This window comes from Spermophilus citellus, assembly GCF_964194105.1.
Source record: "Spermophilus citellus genome assembly, chromosome: 9".
NCBI classification, from domain to species: Eukaryota; Metazoa; Chordata; class Mammalia; order Rodentia; family Sciuridae; genus Spermophilus; species Spermophilus citellus.
In genome coordinates, this window is record NC_138191.1 from 101,976,773 (window position 1) to 101,999,908 (window position 23,136).

The 23,136-nt window shown below is 34.1% G+C and overlaps 1 protein-coding gene across 2 annotated transcripts in view; it reads left to right on the forward strand.

The window, feature by feature from the left end:
• Positions 1–23,136, forward strand: part of SPATA6 (spermatogenesis associated 6) — a 119,673-nt gene that overhangs the window by 63,500 nt on the left and 33,037 nt on the right. For both annotated transcript variants that reach the window (XM_081307147.1, XM_081307148.1), the window contains exons 9-10: positions 1,709–1,749; positions 14,179–14,363. In XM_081307147.1, the coding sequence (XP_081163273.1) occupies positions 1,709–1,749; positions 14,179–14,363 (226 nt within the window). The remainder of the gene's footprint in view (positions 1–1,708; positions 1,750–14,178; positions 14,364–23,136) is intronic.

The window sequence follows — 23,136 nt, forward strand, 5'->3', positions numbered from 1 at the left end:
TTGGCTGTTACTAATAAAGCTACTCTGAACATTTTCTTCGAAGTCTTTGTGTAGATATATGTCCATTCTTTTGAATAAAACCAAGAATGAAATTACTGATTCATATGGTAAGTTTATGTTTAACTTTTTAAGAAATTGCCAGCTGTTTTTCAGAATGACCACATATTTTCCCACTAGCAATGTATGAAATTTCATTTTACGGTATCCTTGAAAAAATTTTTGTTATTTTTTAAAACCATTCTAATGAGTGAGTAGTCCTATCTCATGATTTTAATTTGTGTTTTCCTAATGACTAATAGAACTGAGTTTTTAAAAAATGTATAAGCCATTTCTGAATATTCTTTGGTATTACTCTTCCAGTTAGTGGTTAGCAGGAAACCTACTTTGTGCTTCACTTCAGATAAGAAAAAATGGGGAAAGTGACATTTTTGTTACTGAATTTTGATAGCCACAGGAATGAGAATGATAAAAATATAGTCAGCTCTCTGTATCCATGGATTCTGCATCCCTGGGTTCAATAAACCATAGATCCAAAATATTTGGCAGAAAAAAATTGTGTCTGTAACAGAATCTGTTCTGATTTTCTTTGTCATTATTCTCTAATAATTATTCTCTGATAATGTAAGAACTATTTGTATAGCATTTGCATAGTTTTAGATAGTGTAAGTCATCTTGAGAAGATGTATTTAGGAGGATAGGCATAGGTTATATTTAAATACTCTTCCTTTTTTATAAGACATTTGACCATTCACAAATTTTGTTATCAACAGGGGGTCCTGGAATCAATCCCCATTGAATACTCAGAGATGACTAGATTAGAGTGTGGAATAAGCAGTTTTGGGTAATGAAGCACAAGTGAGCAAGAGAAAGGAAACACTTTGTTATATGTCTTTCCTTTTTAGAAGTTGTATCCCCTGAGAGAAATTAAACCCTGGCTTTATTTTATAAAGCTGGATATCCTAGCATTGCTTGTGTTCATAGAAATTGACTTATGATAAACTCATTGCCCTTTGATCGATGGAGATTCACATGAGAGCAGAGGCCAACCTTAAAATATTTCATGGGCACTGGATAAATAATGGTGGATGCGTGCTGCAAAAGGATTATGGGGACAGATCTCTTAAAAGTTTGAAGTAGGCACACATTTTCTGTATTCATCTGTTGAAGGGGCACCTAGGTTGATTCCATAGCTTAGCTATTGTGAATTGAGCTGCTATAAACAATGATGTGGCTGTTTAACTGCAGTATGCTGATTTTAAGTCTTGGGTATATACCAAGGAATGGGATTCACCTACTGATTTCTGGCATGGATTCCAAGAGTAGGAACTCATGTATGTAGTTCAATAATATCTGTCAAATCTATAAATACAAATGGTATTTAATCATAAACTGGTTTATCAAATAAATATTATTCATTTTTTAGATAAAATTGGCTTATCAGATTAAAAATTATTCCTGTTTGTATTCACATATTTAAGAAATAGCATTTTTGAAATCACTTGGTACAAATTCTTTTATTTGTTTCCTCATCATCTTTGTTTATATAACATTGTTGAAAGAATTTTTTGTTGAAGTGTTTTAAAGTGTTTCTAAATCTTCTCTGTGTATTATAATTATACAAACAATGATAATAGCAAAAATCAAAGATGAACAAAATTTTCTTTTTATTGTTGTCGAATTTTAATTCTGTTGTACATCCTTTTTTCAGAGCATTCCCATCTTGGCTGCTGCAGATCCAAGGATTATAAGGTGTGTAGAATAAATTACAGAATAGCAATTGTCCTGTCTTTCAGACAACAGCATATTTTTGATCTATACAGTCAGACATGGATTATCATATCAATTTAGTAAAAATGCAAACTCAATCATTGCCATATAATGGAAAGTCATTATTTTGTCAGCTCTGTCAAGTGGTGCAATAGGCCATTCACTGAATGTCTTCCTACCAATATTTTGTGCTTTTTGATTATTCATTTGAATTAACTATTATGCATGACAGAGAAAGAGAAATTGGTTGTTACTTTTAGTAATACTTCATACAGAAGAAATTTCAACCTCAGTCAGTAACAAATATACCCCTATAGTTTTTGTAACATCTGTATTAAGTTTACTCTATTTGGTTTAAATTTACTTTCTTTTTATTTACCACACTATTACAAATGAAAAATCAGTATCTAATGCTTTATCAGCAATGGACTATAGCCTTAAAAATGCAGAACAGAAAAACATTACAAAATTCTGGCTAGATATTAGTGTTTGCCAAATATTCAAAGGCATGCTCTCTATTTCTTAAAAGGAGACAAGCAATGGATAGAGAGGTGTAAAAGACATATCAATAGCTGAGGATTTCTGATTGAAAGAAAATTAAAAAGATAATGCAGTTTTTCCTGTGAGTCAGTGTTATTTAAGGTATATCCATGTACCACTTAGAATAATCCTATGTTCCATCTAAAACCATTTGGGGTACCATTTTAAATCATCTGCCATAACACTTAAGTCCATGTCCTACATTTTGAGAAGTACCTTGTTACAGTTCCTTTTCTGTCCCTAAGTAAAAGCTTTTTAATAATAAGTGTTATTATACTTGGAGAAAACAAAATAAAAATTACAGATTTCATTTTAATAGCTGTATTTATTTTACCTGAAAACTATTTTGTGCTTACTGATACTGAATAGCATATTACTTTGCCATGCTTTGGTTGTGACAAAATAAATATTGAACAGTTTATGAGCCAAGGCCGTGCCTGACAAGGGGCCAAAATCTACCAGTGTCAGAATCATCCAGGTGGAACTTCATAATAATTTATTCAAGGCCTACTAAATTGAGATTGCTGAGCCTGGAGACTGGAATTTCCCATTTTTAACAAGCTTCTGTGTGATTCTTATGGAGTACTCTTTCCACCTATATCTAAAGATTTTCACTTGAGAGCCATTGATTGGTATAGACTATACATATAGCAAATATAGAAAGGGCTGTCCATGCATAGTGTTTGCCTAGGGTTGTTCCTTGTTTAAGGTTGTCCTTAGGGGAGTGTGGACCTGGCATAATTAACCTAGTCCAGACCCATCTTTGTTATGTAGGATTATTCACTCATATATAGATAAATACACATATACACAAATGCATTGATATGTGTAATATGAATGTGTATACACATGCCCAAGGGCACACTGCACGCTGATATGTATGGTATTCAGTGTCCTGCATTGATCCATGGGGAGGCTTCCTTAGTTGTTTTAAGAGAAGATCTTTGTTTATTTCATTCAAATAATCTTCTGTAGTTTATAGTTTAACATTTATTTATTTCCTTATTAGCATCTTTTTAAAAAGTAAGTGCCAGGATAGCTTGGACCTTATTGATCTTTTTATTGATAATTGCTAGTATCTAGCATATTGACCTATAGTATATATTCCTAATATATGTGAATCATGTGAGTGGATTAGGAGAAAGCAAGTAAACCAAATATAGAAAGAAAGAAATAAGGTTATAGGAACACTTCCAAGTGTAGTGCTTCAAGAACTACCCTTCAATCCATCTTTATTTACTTTCTACTTTCTCCTATGGATTCTTTACTTTTAGGGCTTCACTTGAAGAGGGCAGTGAATGTGTGAAAGATAGGTTTTTATATTATAGTAAATTTTCATATATGTAAATCTACAGCATTGAACATGGAAAAAGTAAAATAAAGACAGGAGTGTCTCCAGAAGGAAAGGAATATGAAAAAATCTTGAAATTTTGAATTAGTACAATGTCCTGGGGGAAAAGAGAAAATTATTAGTTTAGTTGGAATACAGGGTATATGTTAAGGATAATGTCACCTGAGCATCCTTCTTTTTATGTTTCCTACTTCTCCATATTTGTTGTATTTGCTGCTGCTGTTTTTAAGTTTTCTAGTTTCCGAGTATTTATCTATTCTTTAAGCTTAAACTTAACTCTCTTTACTCTGGAGGCGTACTAATCAGCTTCTCTCATAAATACTTAGTTTTTTGGTCTCATTTCTATCCTACCATTTACTGCAACCTGAATCGTTGGCTTCTCCTGTGTGTGTTCCATATTTTCTTGGGTATTGTAGGTATCTACTTCATACATTAGTTTTCAGTGAGGACTGTGTCATTCTCTTAGGGGCATATTAGACTTTTATGAAGGTGTTATTATAATTATTTAGGGACATGCTTTTGAAATTGTTACCTACACTGCGTGGGTGGCAAAAACAATTGAAATTTATTTTATCATAGTTCTGGAGGACTGGAATCCCAAGATCAGGGTGCTGTAGCTAATCTGGTTCCTGATGAGGGCCTCTTCTTAGCATCCAAACAACCTTCTTTTCTCTGTGTCTTCAGATGACAGAGACATTGAGCTCTCTGTTGTATTCTTATGAAGACACTAATCTTATAAGATTATTTCCCACCTTTCTGATCTCATTTAAACTTAATTAATAAGGTTAATACCTTCTTTGGTTTTCTAATTTTATTAATTATTGGCTCTATTTCTTTGGGGCATAAACATTATAAATTTGTATTTATATAATGGATTCCAATTGCTTTTATGTATTGATTATATCCCTGGGTTAGTTACAACTTTATAAATTGAATTGAAAATTTTAAACCCCATCTAAATGGTAGAAAACAGAGTTTGGAAAGCTCTCTTAAAAAACAAAAACAAAAACATGCTACTTAATCCATGTTTTCTGATCTCTATTATCCCCTCTTTCTCTTTCCTTTCAGTGCTAAACATTCAAATAAATAAGTTACTTACTTCTATTCATTAGTCCTGAAATATTTGGAGGAAATGAGAATTTTTCAGAAATGAAGAAGGGGTCTTATTTTATTTTATTTTGGTACTGGGGATTGAAGCCAGGGTAGCTTAACCATATAGCTACATCTCTAGCCATCTTTTATATTTTGTTTAGAGATGGGGTCTTGCTGAGTTGCTTAGGACTTCACTAAGTTGCTGAAGCTGGCTTTGAACTGGCAGTGCTCCTGCCTCAGCCTCCTGAGCTGCTGAGATTACAGGCATGTGCCACTGCATCCAGCTCCCTTTTATATATCTCTCTCTTTTTTTAAGTATATATATTTTTAGTTGTCAACAGATCTTTTATTTATTTATATGTGGTGCTAAGGATTGAACCCAGGGCCTCACATATGCCAGGCAAGCACTGTACCATTGAGCTACAACCCCAGCCCTCCCTTATCTCTTTAAAAGAGAAAGGAAATCATTTTAGTGGAATTGAGAAGCATACTGACTTTCAGTAAAAATTTAAAAGATATATGGAATATTAATGGTTGATTTCTGGTCCCCTTAAACCTCTTAGTTTTCTCACATACCTAGTATTACATATTCCACGGGGGACTGGCACTTGAGGCCATCTGAAGCAGTGACTAGAAGTTACCTCCCTTAATCTGACCTTTGTTTTAGGATTTAGTCCTTTTGTTTAACTCAAAAGTCTTTTATCACATTTTTGTTCAAAGTCTTTTTCCATTATATCTTTTGGAGTTCAGAAGCAGTTGGCTTTCACTTTTCCTGATCCAGAGTACCTCAATTAGCTATAACCTTTCCTTTCATTTATCTACTCATACTAATTCTTTTCCTGACCTTCTCATTTCTCCATATAATTGACAAGTAAAAATTTTTATCTATCTTGTGGTACAATTTGATGTTTTGCTCTATCTATCTATCTATCTATATTATATACGTTGTTAAATGATTTAATTCAACTAATATATTATTTTTGTATATGTGGTGAGAACATTGAAGATCTACTCTCAGCAATTTTCAAGTGTACAGTGTATCACTATTAATTGTTACCATGTTTTATAATAGATCACCAAATTTTATTCATTCTAAGTGAAATTTTGTATCCTTAGTCCAGCCTACCTGTTCCTGCCTACCCTTTCTCTTAGCAACCACCATTCTTCTCTCTGCTTCTATGAGCTTGACTTTTTTAGACTCCACAAAAAAAGTGAAATCATGCAGCAGTTATCTTTTTGTTCTTGGTTTATTTGACTTAGCATAATGACTTCCAAGTTCATGCATCTTGTTGCAAATGATAGGATTTCCTTGATTTTTAAGGCCAAATATAGTCCATTATATATTCCATTAATTGACAGATGGATACTTAGGTAGATTCCATGTGAGTTCATTACTTTCTTGAGACCTCTAAGTACAAATAAAACCCAACACACAGTATTACTTTTTTTTTTTTCCTCGCACGCTATTTCCCTAGAGATGCAAGCTTGAAAATTATATGGTTTGTTTTCCAAGCTTTTGCAGACCACAGTTTTATTAAATGTTTTGCCATTGTTTTCATGTATCTTAAATTTTCCATCCCAAAATTTCCATCTTGCTGCCTGCTCTTGACAAATATACCAATGCATATTTAGATCTCTGTTTAGGCCAGTACCTTAAGGTAACAGTTTCTGAATTGCTCAGGAGAAAGTTATTTGTAGTCCAAATGAACTTCCAAACTTCAGATGCTAAATATTTAAACAGGAATTTATTTTTACTCCCATAACAATTAAATTTATGGTGTGTTTGAGTTGCACGCTGTTCTCTATGCAGTGATACATTATATTCCTTTGCTTAACTCTATGGCTATGCTGTATTTTTTATATGGTAGAAGATGAGGGAAAACACAGAGAAGGCATATCTGTTTCTTAAAAGCCTGGGCCTAGAATTGACATTCTTTTTTTTAATATTTATTTTTTTATTTGTAGTTGGACATAATACATTTATTTTATTCATTCATTTTTATGTGGTGCTGAGGATCGAACCCAGGGCCTCACACATGCTAGGTGAGCGCTCTGAGCCACAACCCCAGCCCCTAGAATTGACATTCTTGCTTACATTTTGTTGCCAAGTTTTAATCACATTCCCTTACCTGATCCAGAGATTGCTTCTTAGCAGCCATTCTACTCTGGGGGAGGGAGAGATGAATTATGGTAGACAACTAGGAATTTCTATCGTACCTAGAATGCCCTGTCCTTCCCCAGTCCTCAAAAAAAAAAAAAAAAAGATTTTATGATTAAAATTGTTATGCTGGAAATAAAAATTTAGCAAAACTAGCAATCATCTCTGCCCTTATGGATACTTCATTGTACTGGTGTGTGTGTGTGTGTGTGTGTGTGTGTGTGTGTGTGTAAGGCAGGGAGATATTAATAAAATCCATATATACTTGGAATTGTAAATATCATAGAGTATATACATAGTACTTTGACATTTTTGTGTTAGCTTTTCATTACTATAACAAAAGCCCGAGATAATCAACTTATAAAGGGAAAGGTTTATTTTGGCTTCCAGGTTTGGAGATTTGAGTCTATGATTGGCCCTACTGTTTAGGGCCTGTGGCAAGGAGTGTGTACATGATGGTGGAAGCAAGTTTTAGAGCAAACCTTCTTACATCACGTGCCATGGAGCAAAAGGGAGGAAGAGGAGGAGGCCAGGTTCCAACAATTTCTTTTGAGGGCACATTTCTAGTGACGTAAATATCTCCCACTAGGCCCTAACTCTTCAAGTTCCACCAACTCCCAATAGCACCCCACTGCAAACAATTCTTTAGTACCTGAGCCCTTGGGAGACATTTAAGATCCAGACTATAACAGTTGTATGCTAAGAGGATTAGTCAAGATATGTTTTCTTTATTTCTTAGGAACGGTTTGTCAGTTTGTGTCTTACTTCTATGTATTGAACTGTTGGTACATTGGATGTGAGCCCATCTTCTGTGGACATTTCTTGACATAAATCCTATGAGGCTTGGTCTAAGAGAATTTTGCATTTGTTTCTTCCAAAGATCCCTCATGTGTCACAGCCCTGAGACCCGCCCCACCCCCACTGTTTAATAGCTGTTAGATTTTGCTTCCTTTTCCTTTAGTGTAAAGAGCACGTATCTCATAGTGTTGTTGTGAGGATTACATATAGATGTACATGTTGTGGCTCAGAGCGCTCACCTAGCGTGTGTGAGGCCCTGGGTTCGATCCTCAGCACCACATAAAAATGAATAAATAAAATAAAGGTCTTATGTCCGACTACAAATAAAACTTCAGAAGGGAGGGCCTACCCCCACCAAGAACTAATTTATTGAGAATCATTGTCTTGTTTTTATTGCATTACTTTAGAATTTATTCTAAATTTTACTTTAGTGTTTTAATTTTTCTGCCCTTGACAAAGGAGAAATATTAGATCATGCTATACCAGGCATTAAGTAGGTTTTAACAACTATTTGTTGGCTAAGTGAATTTCCTGGTTCCCATTTTACTTAGTAATTAAGTGTTGCTTCCATTAATTTTACCTTGATGTTCCTAAATATAAAAAAATTGATGGCTATAATATTATTTCATTTATTAACTTACTGTGTAAGTAACTTTTCAGGAATCTTAAGTATGGTATAACTAAATGATATAACAGATTTGAAAAGTATGTCATTAATTACAATGAATTTAAAGTATATGAAATATTTTTTTAAAATCTGTAACTGTTTCAGACTGGTTTAAAATATTTAACTTTGTATTCTTGATACATTTTAGCACTAAAAATATTGAAACTATTGCATTTGTAAGATAGGAAAGATATTTAAAGACGTTTGCATAAGTGCAAAAAAAGGTCTCTTTATGTAAAATATAAATGCTATAAACAAAGGAAATAAATATTATTCTCTTGAGGCAAAGCCCCCCCTTTATGTTTTCACTAGTTGTATCTCATTTTTATGACACACCTATAGCATTATAATTCTACTTTATAGATAAGGAAACTAAAGTTTAGATAGGGTAAATGATGCTCAAGATCTCATAACTGGCAGAGTTTTAAACCTAGTTTTTTTTTTATTGGTTGTTCACAACATTACAAAGCTCTTGACATATCATATTTCATACATTAGATTGAAGTGGGTTATGAACCCCCAATTTTACCCCAAATGCAGATTGCAGAATCACGTTAAACCTAGTTTTTTGAACTTTTAAGCCAATGATTTTAAGAAGTTACCAAAGAGAAAAAAAAATCCAATTTGGTAATTTGAAAAGAAATAATAACCTAACAGAAACTCAAAGCTAAAGCTTAAGGTCGAAAGTTTGAATTAGATTCTTTTCAAAGATCTACCCCCTCAGCTGGGCAAGGTTGCATACATCTGTAATTCTAGTAACTTGGGAAGCTGATACATGAGGATTGCAAGTTTGAGGCCAGCCTCAGCAACTTAGCAAGTTTCTAAGCAACTTAGCAAGCCTCTTCCTGAAAAAAACAACAACTTTTTTTTTTTTTTTTTTAAGGGTTGAGGATATGACTCAGTGGTAAAGCACTCTTGGGTCTAATTCCTGATACCAACAACAACAACAACAACAAAAAGCACAAAGATCTACTCCCCTCATTTCACTGTCTAACTCTACATTTTGGCTTAATATTTTGCAAAGAAAGAACATATTCTAGGAAAATAATACCTTGTATCTGTGTCCCATTACACAGTTATTTGTATATTTATTTAGTTCTAATTTCCTTTCTCATTATTTTGTCATTACTTGTTTTTCATCTCTCCTACTCTGGTTTGTAACTCATTTGAAATCTTCTGTTTTGTTTGATTGTAATCCCCTATCTTGTTTATAGTTTACACATAGAAGATGCTTAATAAGTGTTGAATATTATTAAATTTAAAGTTCTCTTACATTGTGTCCTCTGTTTTACTCAGCTTTTGTGTCACTGTAACCAAAAGATCTGATAAGAACTGAGAGGAGTAAAAGTTTATTTTGGCTCATTATTTCAGAGGTTCAGTTCATGACTGGCTGACTACATAGCTCTCAGCACAAAGTGAGGCAGAATGTCATATGGAAGGGCAGAGCAGAGGAAAGCAGCTAAGGATATGATAACCAGGAAGCAGGGAGATAGAGCTTTGTTTATGATGAGCAAAATATAAACCTCAAAGGCACTCCCTCAGTGGCTTCTTTGCTCAGCCACATCCTACTTCTTTACAGTTACCACCTAGTTAATACATGTCAGTGGATTAATGCACTATTAGCTTATAGCTCTTTTACCTCTGAACATTCTTGCATTGTCTTACACATTGGGGACACCTAACGTCTAACCGATAGCACTATTCTACCTCCATGATATTCTCTGTTACTTTCCTATGGAGATAGGAAAGTGATCCTACTCTGGTTCATCTTACCTGGTTCATTTTTCTCTATGCAGAATGCCCTTTCTTCCTTTCCTCTATCTGTAAATTTGATTCTAATTTATCTCTTCCATGAGACCTCTATCCTTCATACCACTTTGAATTCTTTTTGTAGTTACACCATTGGGACATTTTGGACATTTGGACATATTATCAATTATCTTTTATTTACACCCTGTTTCATCTGGATTGAAAGTTCAAAGTTCTGTATCTCTCTAGCTCTGAGTATTAGCTAACATGTTCAAGAGATTTGTTAGAAATTAAAGAGACTGTTTTAAAAACATAGCTGAATAGTTTGGGAAGAAAACTTAATGACAGAAAATGAAGTGGTGTGCTAGCCAACATGACTAAATTGGCACTGGAATTAATGAAAAGAAAATAATCTCCTTTTGTAGGCCAAGTGGATCATATTTTATTATAATTGTAGAGACAGCATGATAGATAGCACCCTTTTCCCCTTTTCTGTAAATCTCTTAATATTTTCACTTATAGAATTGACCATGAACTTCCTTGACAATGTTTTTTGATATTCACTGTGTTTTTTTCTTTGTCTCTTTGAACAATGAACAATGGAGAAATTTTTCTTGTTTCCTTTTTTTTCAGTATAATTTGTGTATTTCTTATTGGTCATTTATTTGGGACTGTGAGTCATTTGAATTTTTTTTCTGTTGGTTCTGGGATGAAAGCATGATTCTCTCAGCTGCCACTGGCTCACCATATGTTATAATTATGAAAAGTGATGAAAATTATGTGGTGAAGCAAAAAGCTGTGATGTACTGATGTTTTGATTATAAATAGCTTAAATTCATTGTATATTTTATACACCTAGACATTCTGCACGATTCTTTAAATGGTTTATGAAGATCTATAATGTAGCTATTATTTACTTTACCTATGAGGGTAATGAGTCTGAGAAGGATTAGGGAGCATTCTTAGACCAAATATTTTATAAATAACACTGATAGACAATCTGGTGTTAAAGGTAGAGATTTTGTTTTATTTACTCTTATAGTCCCAACATTTAGAACAGTGGCTGGAATTGTTTTGTTGAATGAATCCAGTTTCCTCTCCCTCATTCTCTCTTGAATTCAACATCGGATTTTTCACTTTCATTACTGCATCATAGCCACTCTGTTAAAACTACTAACCTCCAAAGGCCCATTTTCATGCTTTTCTTACTTAAACTATCAGCAGTTATCTTAGTTAATTTTCTGTTGCTGTAAAACATGCTACCTGGGTGACTTCCAATGAATAGAGGTTTATTTTGGCCTATAGTTCTGGAGGCTTCATGTTTACGACCAGGTGGCTACAATTGGGAAGAGCCTTGGACTGCCGCATCACCTGATGGAAATGTAGGACAAGCATAAGTGATGACATTGTTTTATAGCTACCTGCTTTTACAGAAACTAACTCAGTGCTAAAAAGTGAAAATTCTCTCCATTTGAAAGACATTAATCTCTTTTAAGGATCTAATCACCTTTTCAAAGCCCTTACCTTGCACCACTGTTAATATTGGGAATCAAATTTCAACATGAATTTTGGAAAGGGACAAACCATATTGAAACCATGGCAGCATTATTTGGCCCAATTATTTATTCTCCTTCCTTAAAATATTTTCTTTACTGGCTTCCAAAGCTTCCCATTCTCCCATTTCTTCCCCTTCATCCCTGACTGCTCATCAGTCTAATCTTTCGTTGTTCCTAGCTTCTATTCCCAGGGCTCATTCTTCAAATGTTTTCTCCTTCTTATTTATATTCACTTATTTGGTGATAGTGCCATGTTTTTAAAATACCATTTAGACTCTAGTACTTATTTCTTGATCCTGGACTTTTCCCCTGAATTTCCCTCTAATATATTGGGTAATTAATTAATAGATTAATAGGTATATAAAGCTTAATATATCCCAAACTAATCTCCTGATATTTTATTCTTCCTATCCAAAGGGTATAACTGCTGGGGTACGGTGGTGCATGTCTGTAATCCCAGCAGCCTTGGAGGCTGAGGCAGGAGGATCTTAATTCAAAGCCAGCCTCAGCAATGGCGAGGTGCTAAGCAACTCAGTGAGACCCTGTTTCTAACAGAATACGGCTGTGGATGTGGCCCAGTAGTTGAGTTCAGTCCCTGGTACTCCAATAAAGAAAAAAAAAGGAGTGTAACTAATTCACACATACTTAACACTTCTAGTTGTTTAAGCCAAAAAAACTTTATTATCATCCAGTCTATTAGTAAACTGTTGGCTCTGTCTTCCAAATGCGTTCTGAATCTGATCACTTTTCATCTCTATTGTTGTAATTCTGGTCCAAACCAGCATCCTTTTACAGATTTTCCTGCCCTGCCCCTGCCACTCGCCCTTGGCTCCTTCCACAGACTGCTCTCAACATAGTAGCCAGGGAGGCTCTATTAAAAAAGAAGGAAAGAAAAAAGAAAAAAGAATGTATTTTTTTCCTTCTCAGAATAGAAACCTAAAGTATTCATGCCTACCTTTTGACCTCACTTCTTACTCAGTCTGGCTCCACTGGCTTCCTAGCTAACATATCAAGCATGTCTGCCTCCCCACCCTCCAGGAGCTTTGCATTTATTTTTGCCTCTTTCTGTGCTTCTCTTGATACCACCCCTGGTTAGCCGTGACGAATTCTGCTTCCTCACAAGTTGAAGTATAACATTAGAGAATCTCACCAAGGCAAGCATTTAAAGCAGGGCTTATTTAAAAAGGGATAACATAGACTTCTCTGGGAGGGAGAAGGGGGCCATAGCTGGTATCCTGGTATCCCAAGAAGTGAGAGTGTTTGGCCTTTTTATGTGTTTTAGGCTTCCTTTGTTCTCTGGCTTTCTTCCTCCTATCTCTCACCTTCCTGCTTATGTGACTAGGCCCAGGAGATATTCAGTGGGATGGCTGAAAGGTGAGAAGCAGATGGATTGAGGGGAGGCATGGTGCTGATAGAGCAGCCCAGCACACATAAATTAACAACTTTAGAACTCACTGTGGGGAGGGGCAATTCCTGGGACAGGTTACCTTACCAACAGGTTGGAGCAAGGGCAGTCTCCAACTTTTCAGACTTAAATTGACCTCCTTGATCCGACCCGACTTGATTTTACCTATCCATAGTGACTGCCTATCTGAATCTGTCTTCATTCTTTCCACAGATGTCTCCATGACTTAGATCTTCTCTTTTCCTAAGTTCTTCCAGTCTTTACTGAGGTGCTGTCTTCTCCATGAAGCCTCCATGGACTATCTCATTTAAAATTATAGCTCATTCCCTGCATGCCTTTTCCTAGCCCACTCATCAGCACTTCTTTTCCCCTTATTTTACTTCTTATATTATGTAACATCTTTTGACATACTTTATTTTTTAAATATTTTTTAGTTTTCAATGGACCTTTATTTTATTTATTTTTATGTGGTGCTGAGCATTGAACCCAGTGCCTCACATGTGCTAGGCAAGCGCTCTGCCACAGAGCCACAAACCCAGCTCCCCCACCCCATACTTTATTTTTATTTCTATCAGAGTGTGTTTGTGTGTGTGTGTGTTAAATCTGTCTGCTTATTAGATATAAATTTTACTAGAAAATAAATTCTATGAGGCAGAAATTTATTCATTTGTCCATCCTGACTTGTTTATTTGTTAATCCCCAAATGAACAAGGAGTGAGTCTCAGAACTAGAATTTGTAGTAAGTTCTGTTTGAACTTATAGCTATTATTGGGTTTATGTATGTGTGTTTTTTATTTTAAATACACCTCCCTGTACTCAAAAACTTTTGAATCAATGTAGTCTTATAAATTTTATAAATGTGAAGTGAACAGTTCAGATTTATTTAATAAGGAAACATACAGTGATGATTATGATTACTACATTCTGAAATTTGTCTTTAAATATGGCTGAGACATATACTCGCTTTATGAATTTTATAAAAGTAGTATGTATATGTGTGTGTTTTATGTGTAATGTTACTATATATATAATGTTACCATATATTGTGTTTAATATATGTATGTATAAATAAACATGTATAATATTTTTAAATAGGTTATCAGGACACCCCATGGGAGAGACTTTGATGACTCTTTAGAAAAGAGTGAAGAGTATTTGGGTGCAAGGTCGTGTGGAAAGCCCCAGCATTCAGCGAGGACCTTACTAGTTCATTCAGCACCCTCAACAGTGCCGAAGCATTCTCCGAGCCCTGTGTTAAATAGAGCTTCTCTTAGGGAAAGGTAATGTGTATTATCTATTTCCTTACTAATCTTTCTTAATGATCAGCATTAGAAATGAAAGTCAGAACTTATGCATGTGAAGTGATTATGTGTAAAAGTTTCTTTTGATTTTGAGGTTTATTTAAGTTATTTTTGTTTAGAGTATATTGTATACCAAGAGATATTTCTCTCTAGCCCAGTTCACTAGAAGTGAGATTATTAATCAGATATGGGTATCTTTAAACCTAAGTAATTAATTTACTACTTTAAAGTAAAAATTAGAGCATATGATCATTTTAGTAGATTAATAGAGATTTAATGTTATAGGCATGTTTTGAGTATAAAAATAGCCTAGGTTATATCTTCTAATTAATTATAATGGTGATTTATGCATTGGTGGCAGATGGTATCTAATTTTCTCAAATAAGTTTACCTCCCCCAACTCCCCAAGAGAATCTTTTTTTTTCTTTTTTGCTGGTATACATATTCACTATATAGAATGAATGGCAGGCTTCATTGTGTCACATATATATATATATATATATATATATATATATATATGTCACATATATATATGTACACACATACACACACATATATATACATGCACATATATATATGCCACATATATATGTATTATATATATGGGGAGTATATATAAAAATGCCACTAATATATATACATAATATTATATATATGGGGGGATACATAATTTGATAAGTTTTACTCCCTAGTACCTCCCCTTCCCTTCTGTTCTTGCTCCCTCTGATCTTCTTCTTCTACTTTCATGGCATCCTTTTTTAAAAATCTCTCTAGCTTCTACTTATAAGAGAAAGCATATTTCACTTTCTGAGTCTAACTTATTTTGCTGAAAATTGTGGCCTCTAGTTCTATCCATTTTCCTACAAATGACATAATTTTGTTCTTCCTTATGGCTGAACAAAACTCTGTTATGTGTATATAACACTTTTTTTTTATCAATTCATCCATTGACAGACAGCGAGCCTGACTCGCTGTTGTGAATTGTGCTGTGATAAATATGTGCATGCATGTATCTCTAAAATATGCTGATTATAACTATTTTAGATCAATACCAAGGAGGTATATACCTCAGTTACATGATAGTTCTATTTTTTAGGTTTTTGAGAAACCTCTTCACTGATTTTGTCAGTGACAATACTAAATTACATTTCTACCAACAGTGCGTAAGGGATTCTTTCAAACCCACGTCCTCATCAGTATATATTATTTGTATTCTTTTTTTAATTATTTATTTTTTTAGTTGTAGTTAAACACAATACCTTTGTTTCACTTATTTATTTTTATGTGGTGCTGAGGATCAAACCCAGGGTCTCGCACATGCGAGGCGAGTGCTCTACCGCTGAGCCACAACCCCAGCCCATTATTTGTATTCTTGATGATTGCCATTCCAACTGGACTGAGATGAAATCTCAATACAGTTTTGATTCATATTTACCTGTTAAGTAAAGATGCTGAGCATTTTTCCACATAGTTATTGGACATTTGTATTTCTTCTTTTGAAAAGTGTCTGTTCAATTCATTTGCTCATCTGTGGGCAAAATGATTGGATTATTTGCTTTTTTAATGCCAAGGCTTTTGAGATAATTATATATTCTGGATATTAACCCTCTAGAGTAGCTGGCAGAGATTTTTTTCCCATTTTGCCAGTTGTCTCTTAGTGCTATTGTTTCTTTTACTATGTATAAACTTCTTAATTTTTTTAAAAAACTTTTACTTCTTTCTTCCCAATTTTTATTTTATTTTATTTATTCTTATGTGGTGCTGAGGATCAAACCCAGTTCCTCACATGCACAAGTCAAGCACTCCACTTCTGAGCCACAACCCTAGCTCCTAAACTTTTTAATTTGATATCATCCCAATTATGATTCTTGCTCTTATTTCCTTAGCTATATAGGTCCTATATAGAAAGTCTTTGCCTGTATCTATATGTTGAAGTGTTTTCCCTATTTGTTCTTCTAATAGTTGCAAACTTCCTGGTCTTATACTTAGATCCATTTTGAGTTGGATTTTGTACAGGGTGAGATAGGAATCTAGTTTGACCCTTCTACATATGAATAGCCAATTTTCCTAGCACCAGTTGTTAAAGAGGCTGTCTTTTTTCAGTGTAGGTTTTTGATACCTTTGTCAAGAACCAGGTGACTATAGCTGCATAGGTTTGTTTCTATATCTCCAATTCTGTTTCATTGGTCTATGTGTCTGTTTTCATGTGAGTATCATGCTATTTTTCTTGCCATGGCTCTATTGTATAATTTGAAATCATGTATTATGATGTCTCCAGCATTGTTCTTTTTGGCTCAGGATTGTTTTAGCTATTCTGAGTCTTTGAAATATATTGTTGGTATTTTGATAGGAATTGCATTGAATTTGTAGATCACTTTTATAGTATGACCATTTTAACAGTTTTAATTGTGCCCATTCATGGCGAGGGCGGGGGATAGGGGTTCCATCCTCAAACTAGATTTATTCAGATTTCTATAATTTTCATTGTAGAGATCTTTCTCTTCCTTGGTCACAGCTATTCTTAGGTATTTTATTTTATTAGAATCTGTTTCTTAAAAATACATATTTTTAGTTGTTGATGGACCTTTATTTTATTCATTTATTTTTTATATGTGGTACTGAGAATTGAACCCCAGTACTTCACACACAGGAGACAAGCATTCTACCACTGAGCCGTAACCTTAGTGCCTTGAACCTGTTTTGAATGAAATTATTTTACTGATTTCTTTCCTAGAAGATTCAGCTATTGATTTTTATATGTTTACTTTGTATCCTGCTAATTTGCTCAATTTGTCAGCCCTACAAATCTTCTAGAAGAACACTTAGAAGGACCTTTGAGATATTCTAAGTATGGGATCATATCATCTATAAACAGAAATAATTTTACTTTTTCATTTTCTATTTGTATTTCTTTCATTTCTTTTCATAATAGGAAAGTTCTTATTTCTGTCATAAATAGTAATTTAGAAAACTATTTTTGTCATTTTTTTAAAATAGGCAACTATATTTATTTAAAAACATAGAAATTTGAAAACCTAAGACACATTTTTAGCAACTGGAAAATCAGTTTATCTAATATGGTATAAAAAAAGATGAAGTAACTACTAAATTCCTACAGCACATTAGGGACATCAGACATAGTTAACAAAGGTTTAATTAACTATAGAAAGTATATCCAACATTAAGCATAAAACTGATGATGCAAACAAGAGCCTATAAGTTAGGTTGCTATATTAAAACACCTGTGTGAACAGATAGATTTGTCTGTTTCCTTATAAGCCTTCTAAGCATTTGAAAAATATATATAGAATTTGTAAGCATTCAAAAATATATAGGAGGCATTTTGGCATTCTAGATAGAATTTTGATTAATGTTGCTTCTTGTCCATTAGAATCATGTCTAAGTAGATAGTTAAATTATTGGCATAGGTACACATGCACGCACGCACGCACACACACACACACATTAGAAGTCAAGAGAGAGAGAAAAAAGTTGGGGCCTAATTCCCCATGATAGAGATTAGGGCCTACTTTTTCTTCTATTAAACACAGGGTCTTTGTTGTATTCCTAATTCCTTGATCCATTTTGAGTTTAGTTTTGTGCATGGTGAGAGATAGGGGTTTAGTCTCATTTTGTTGCAGTTTTCCCAGCACCATTTGTTGGAGAGACTATCTTTTCTCCAATGCATGTTATTGGCAACTTTGTCTAATATAATTGTAATTTTGTGGGTTAGTCTCAGTGTCCTCTATTCTGTATCATAGGTCTACCAGTCTGTTTTGGTGCTAATACCTTGCTGTTTTTGTTACTATTGCTCTATAGTATAGTGATGCCACCTGCTTCACTCTTCCTGCTAAGGATGGCTTTAGCTATTCTGGGTCTTTTATTTTTCCAGATGAATTTCATGATTGCTTTTTCTATTTGTGCTCTATGTATGTAATAAGAATTGTAATGCATTTTGCTGTCATATATAAATATAAAAATTTATATTAAAAAAAAGAGAAGACAAGATGGCAAGTTAACAGGAAGTGGCTTTTCTCACAGCTCCGTGACTCAGAACTCAAACAGCAAACAACTGACTCCTCCAGGAGGTAAATGAATAAAGCACTCCACTGATATTCAATACTGGACAGAAAGCCTCAAACGCTGGGAAATTTTTGGTACATTAGACAAGAGTAAGGAAGAGAATTAGAGCTGAGATCCTGGTAGGAGCAGGAAAAATTAATACATAATGTCAGAAAAGACTAAAAACTGCTGCAAAGTCTTGGAGTAGGGACTCCCATGGTGGGAGGGGCAACCTGCTCTGGGTCGACCCAGTGGCTATTGGGCTTATTAAACTGGTGCATGAAAGGCATGGAGCCTGTGCATGGAGCCCAAGCTGGAGACATTTTGGTACCTCCTGCGGCAGCATCGCCAATTGAGACTTTTGAACTGTGAGTTCAGGGCTGAGACCAATAAATGAATCTGGCTGACGCCAACCATGAGATCTAAACACAGTCTAGCAAATCAGGAGACTATCTGACACAGAGCATTTCTGGAACGGAAACCATTTTGCCTTGGAGAAATACAGGTGGAGGCCAGAGAAAGCCTGCCCTCCCCTACTCCTTTGAACCCAGCAACTGCAGGACCAGTGGCAGGGAGAATCTGAAGAGGTGGAGTGACTGAGTTCAGGGCTTGGAAATTGTCCTTGAGAGCCAAAAAGGCCAGTATCCCTAGGCAATATAAATAGTGAAGGACAGACTGCCCCTTTTCCACAGTGGAGCCCTGGGAGAATAGTGCCAGACAGTTCTAGAAGTCAATTGATTAAGGCTTGAAAACTCCCAACACAATAAAACAAGTGGGGCAATACAAGACCAAATTCTTGCCCCCGCCCAGCTTCACTTGCAGAAGCTTATCTCAGAGAACCCAGCAGTCACTGTACCCAGGAAGTGAAACCAAAATCATTTTCCACAGCTCCTCTAACCATCCTGCTGAAGAAGGGAAGCTGACAAGGAAAGGTAGTTTGGCACCATTTGCATGTACTCTCATTGACTATTCTGTTATTTTGTTTTTCAGTGTGTACTGATTGGTACATGATGGATATTTATACATTTGTACTCATGCATATTTGTTTCTGCTTTTTCATTTTTAGCATTTCTTGTAGGTATCTATTTTTTATGCTCTGTTTTTTGAGGATCAGGGTTTTTGATTAGTATATTTGGATTAATTTTCTGTTGTCTGTTTCACAACTCTGTTTCCCTTTCTCTCTCTTTTTCTTGCTAACAGCTAAACTCTATTTTTCTCTTACACTCTAATTCTTTTGCTTCTATTTTTCTTCCCCTTCAGAAACATCTTATGTCGCCTTTGCATTAGCCCTATTCACCTCTTGAAATCTATAAACCCTTTCCTACCACCATATCTTCTTCTTCTTTCCTCTTAATGAACTCTCTCTTTATTCAATCTCATATCTGTTTATTTTTTCTTATTTCTAGCATTTTTTGAAGGGTGTTAGTTTTCATAAATACTTTGAGGGCTAAGATGTTTGATATATTGATTTTATTCTTATAATCTTTGCTTTTTGAAAATTTTTGGACATTTTTTTCTCACTTATAGGTTTCCCTTGACTCTTTTTCAGCCAATCTCTATTGTTTTTATGGTGGGAAATAACTGATATATCATTTCTGATTATTGTAACAATCAACAGTGTAGATTTCATAGCAAGATCTATTTGGTTTAATGCTGTAAATTGTTTGCATTGGTTGTTGCTGTCTACCTCTAAATTGTGAGGTACTGGAAATGTTCAGGGATACTATAAATCTACAGTGTAGAAACTGTACTGCCTCAAAACCAACTGTTAGATGAATAGATACACAAACAACATGAAAAACCAAGGGACTAAATTGCCCCAAACAAACTAAAATACTCCAATAACATAATCAATTGACATCACAGTGCAAGAATTGTCAGAGAAGGAGTTAGAATGTTCATAGTTAAATTTATCTGAGAGTTAAAAAGATGATGTAAGGGAAAAAATACAAGAAGCAAAAGATCACTCTATAAAGAGATAAAGATCCTGGGAGGAATAAAAAAATAAGCAGAAATCCTCAAAATGAAGGAATCAATAAATTGATTAAAAATTCATTGGAAAGCATCACCAGTAGACTAGAATTTGGAAGATAGAATTTCAGGCATGAAGACAAAAATATATAATCTTGAAAATATATTTGACCATGGAGAAAAGATGTTAAGAGACCATGAACCAGAACTTTCAGGTAATATGGGATAACCTGAAAAGAACAAACTTAGACGTAGGCTCAGAGAAAAAAACTAAGGAAATGAACATTCTTTTCAATGAATTAATGTCTGAAAATTTCCAAAACCTTAAGAATAAAATGGAAAATCAAATACAAGAGGCACACAGGTCTCCAAATATACAATATTTTAGAACAGACCCAAACCAAGGCACATTATTGTAAAAATGCCTAACCTACAGAAGGATAGAATTTTAAAGGCTACCAGAGGAAAATGCCAGGTCAAATTTATGGGGAAACCAATCCAGAGGCTCAAAGCGAAGGAGGCCTTGGAATAATATATACCAAGCTGGGAAAGAAAATAGAAGCTAACCAAGAATACTATACCCAGCAAAATTAAGCTTCAGAATTGACAATGAAATAAAATCTTTCATGATAAACATTAATTCAGGACTAGAAAGTTTGCCCTCCAAAACAAACTCAATAAAATATTTCATGAAGAAGAAATGAAAAATAAAACTGAAGACCAGTAAAGGGAAAAACTACACTAGAAGAATAGACAATTAAAGGAGAAACTTTTCAAATTAAAAACCAGAAATCAAAATGACAGGGATTAAAAATCACAGTAATAACATTGAATGTAAATGACTGAAACTCATCAATCAATAGAAATAGACTGGCAGATTGGATTCAAAACCAAGATTCAAGAGACTCAAGTCATAGGCAAAGACATCCACAGACTTAAGGTAAAAGTATGGAGTACAAAAACTTATCATTCACATGGATCTCATAAGCAAGGATGGGTTTCCATACTCAAAATCTGATAAAGTGGACTTCAAGTCAATGTTAACCAGAAGGGTCAGAAGTCCATTTCATACTTCTTAAGGGAAATATACATCAATAAGACATAACAGTCATAAATATTTATTCCTCAAAAAATGGAGTATCTACATACATCAGACAAACTTTTTACAATCTCAAGAATAAAATACATCTCAGCATAGTAATAATGGATGACTTTAATGTGCTTCTCTTACCACTTAATTGATCTTTAAAACAAAAACTAAAGAAGCTATAGAACTAAAAAAATACAATTAAAATAAGTAGACTTTACTGACATAGGTAGAATATTTTATTCATCAATGACTGAATATACTTTCTTTTCAGCAGCACATGAATCTTTCTCTTAAAAAGAACATATCTTAGGCCAAAAGTAACTCTTAGCAAATACAAAACAAAAACAACCCAAGTAATTCCTTGCATTCTATCAGATCATAATGGAATGAAATTAGAAATAAATGACAAAAAATAGAAGCTACTCTAACAACCAGGAGACTAAATAGTATGCTATTGAATGACCAATGGGTAGCAGAGGAAATCAGCGATGCAATAAAAAAATACTTGGGTTAAATGAGAATAGCAATAAAACATATCAAAATCTCTGGGACACTATGAAGGCAGCACTAAGAGGAAAGTTCATTGCATGGAGTTCATTCCTTAAAAGAACATAAAGTCAACAAGTAAACATCTCAAAGCCCTAGAAAAAGAAGAATAAATCAACACCAAAAGCACTAGAAGACAGGAACTAATTAAAGTCAGAAGCAGAATTAATATTGTCAAAATGACAATACTACCAAAATCACTGTATAGACTTAATACATTCCTGTTAAAATTGCAATGATATTCTTCATAGAAATAGAAAAAAACAGCGATGAGTTCATTTGGAAAAATGAGAGGCCCAGAATAGCCACAACAATCCTTGGTGAGAAAAGTGATGCAGGAAGCATCATAATACCAGACCTTAAATTATACTGCAGAGCTATACTGCAGAGTTCAAGAGAAATTTTTAAACAAGTTTTTCTGCTGAAGTCTGGGAACTTACATATCAATATCAGGGGACATTTTTTGATTTTCTTATCTACCCAGGTGCACATACAGTGGGTACAGCTTTCTTTTTACATAATTTATTAATTGTATGCTATTGTGATTTTATTAATTATATCCGTATCATATCTGTAAGTTTTCAATAATTTTTTAAATGTATCTCCTTGGATATGTTTTTATCAATATTGTTTTTCTACCCCTGAGCATAATTTATTGAATTTTCCAATTATAAATCTCTGTAGTATGGTACCAATTTTACTTCTGTTATATCATCCATGTATATAATTTTATTCCATCTTTTAAATTCCTCTGAGACTATGTTAATTTTTTAACTTTTTTTTATGTTATAAACAGCAGTGGGATGCATTTTGATGTAATCATACATGCATGGAATATATTTGCTTCATTGCTTTCACATGAGAGAAAAAATTTAACTTTTGACTTTGATTCATTTCACTTGGAATGCTGTTCTTCAGTTCCATAAATTTACTGGCAAATACCATAACTTAGATATTTTTCCATTGAGGGTAGCTGAAATCAGCTATTCCTTTATTTATATTTCAGTGCAGGGGATAACTTAGTTAGTAGTTGAGTTCAAAGCCAGCCTCTGCAATTTAATGAGAACCCTATCTCTAAATTAA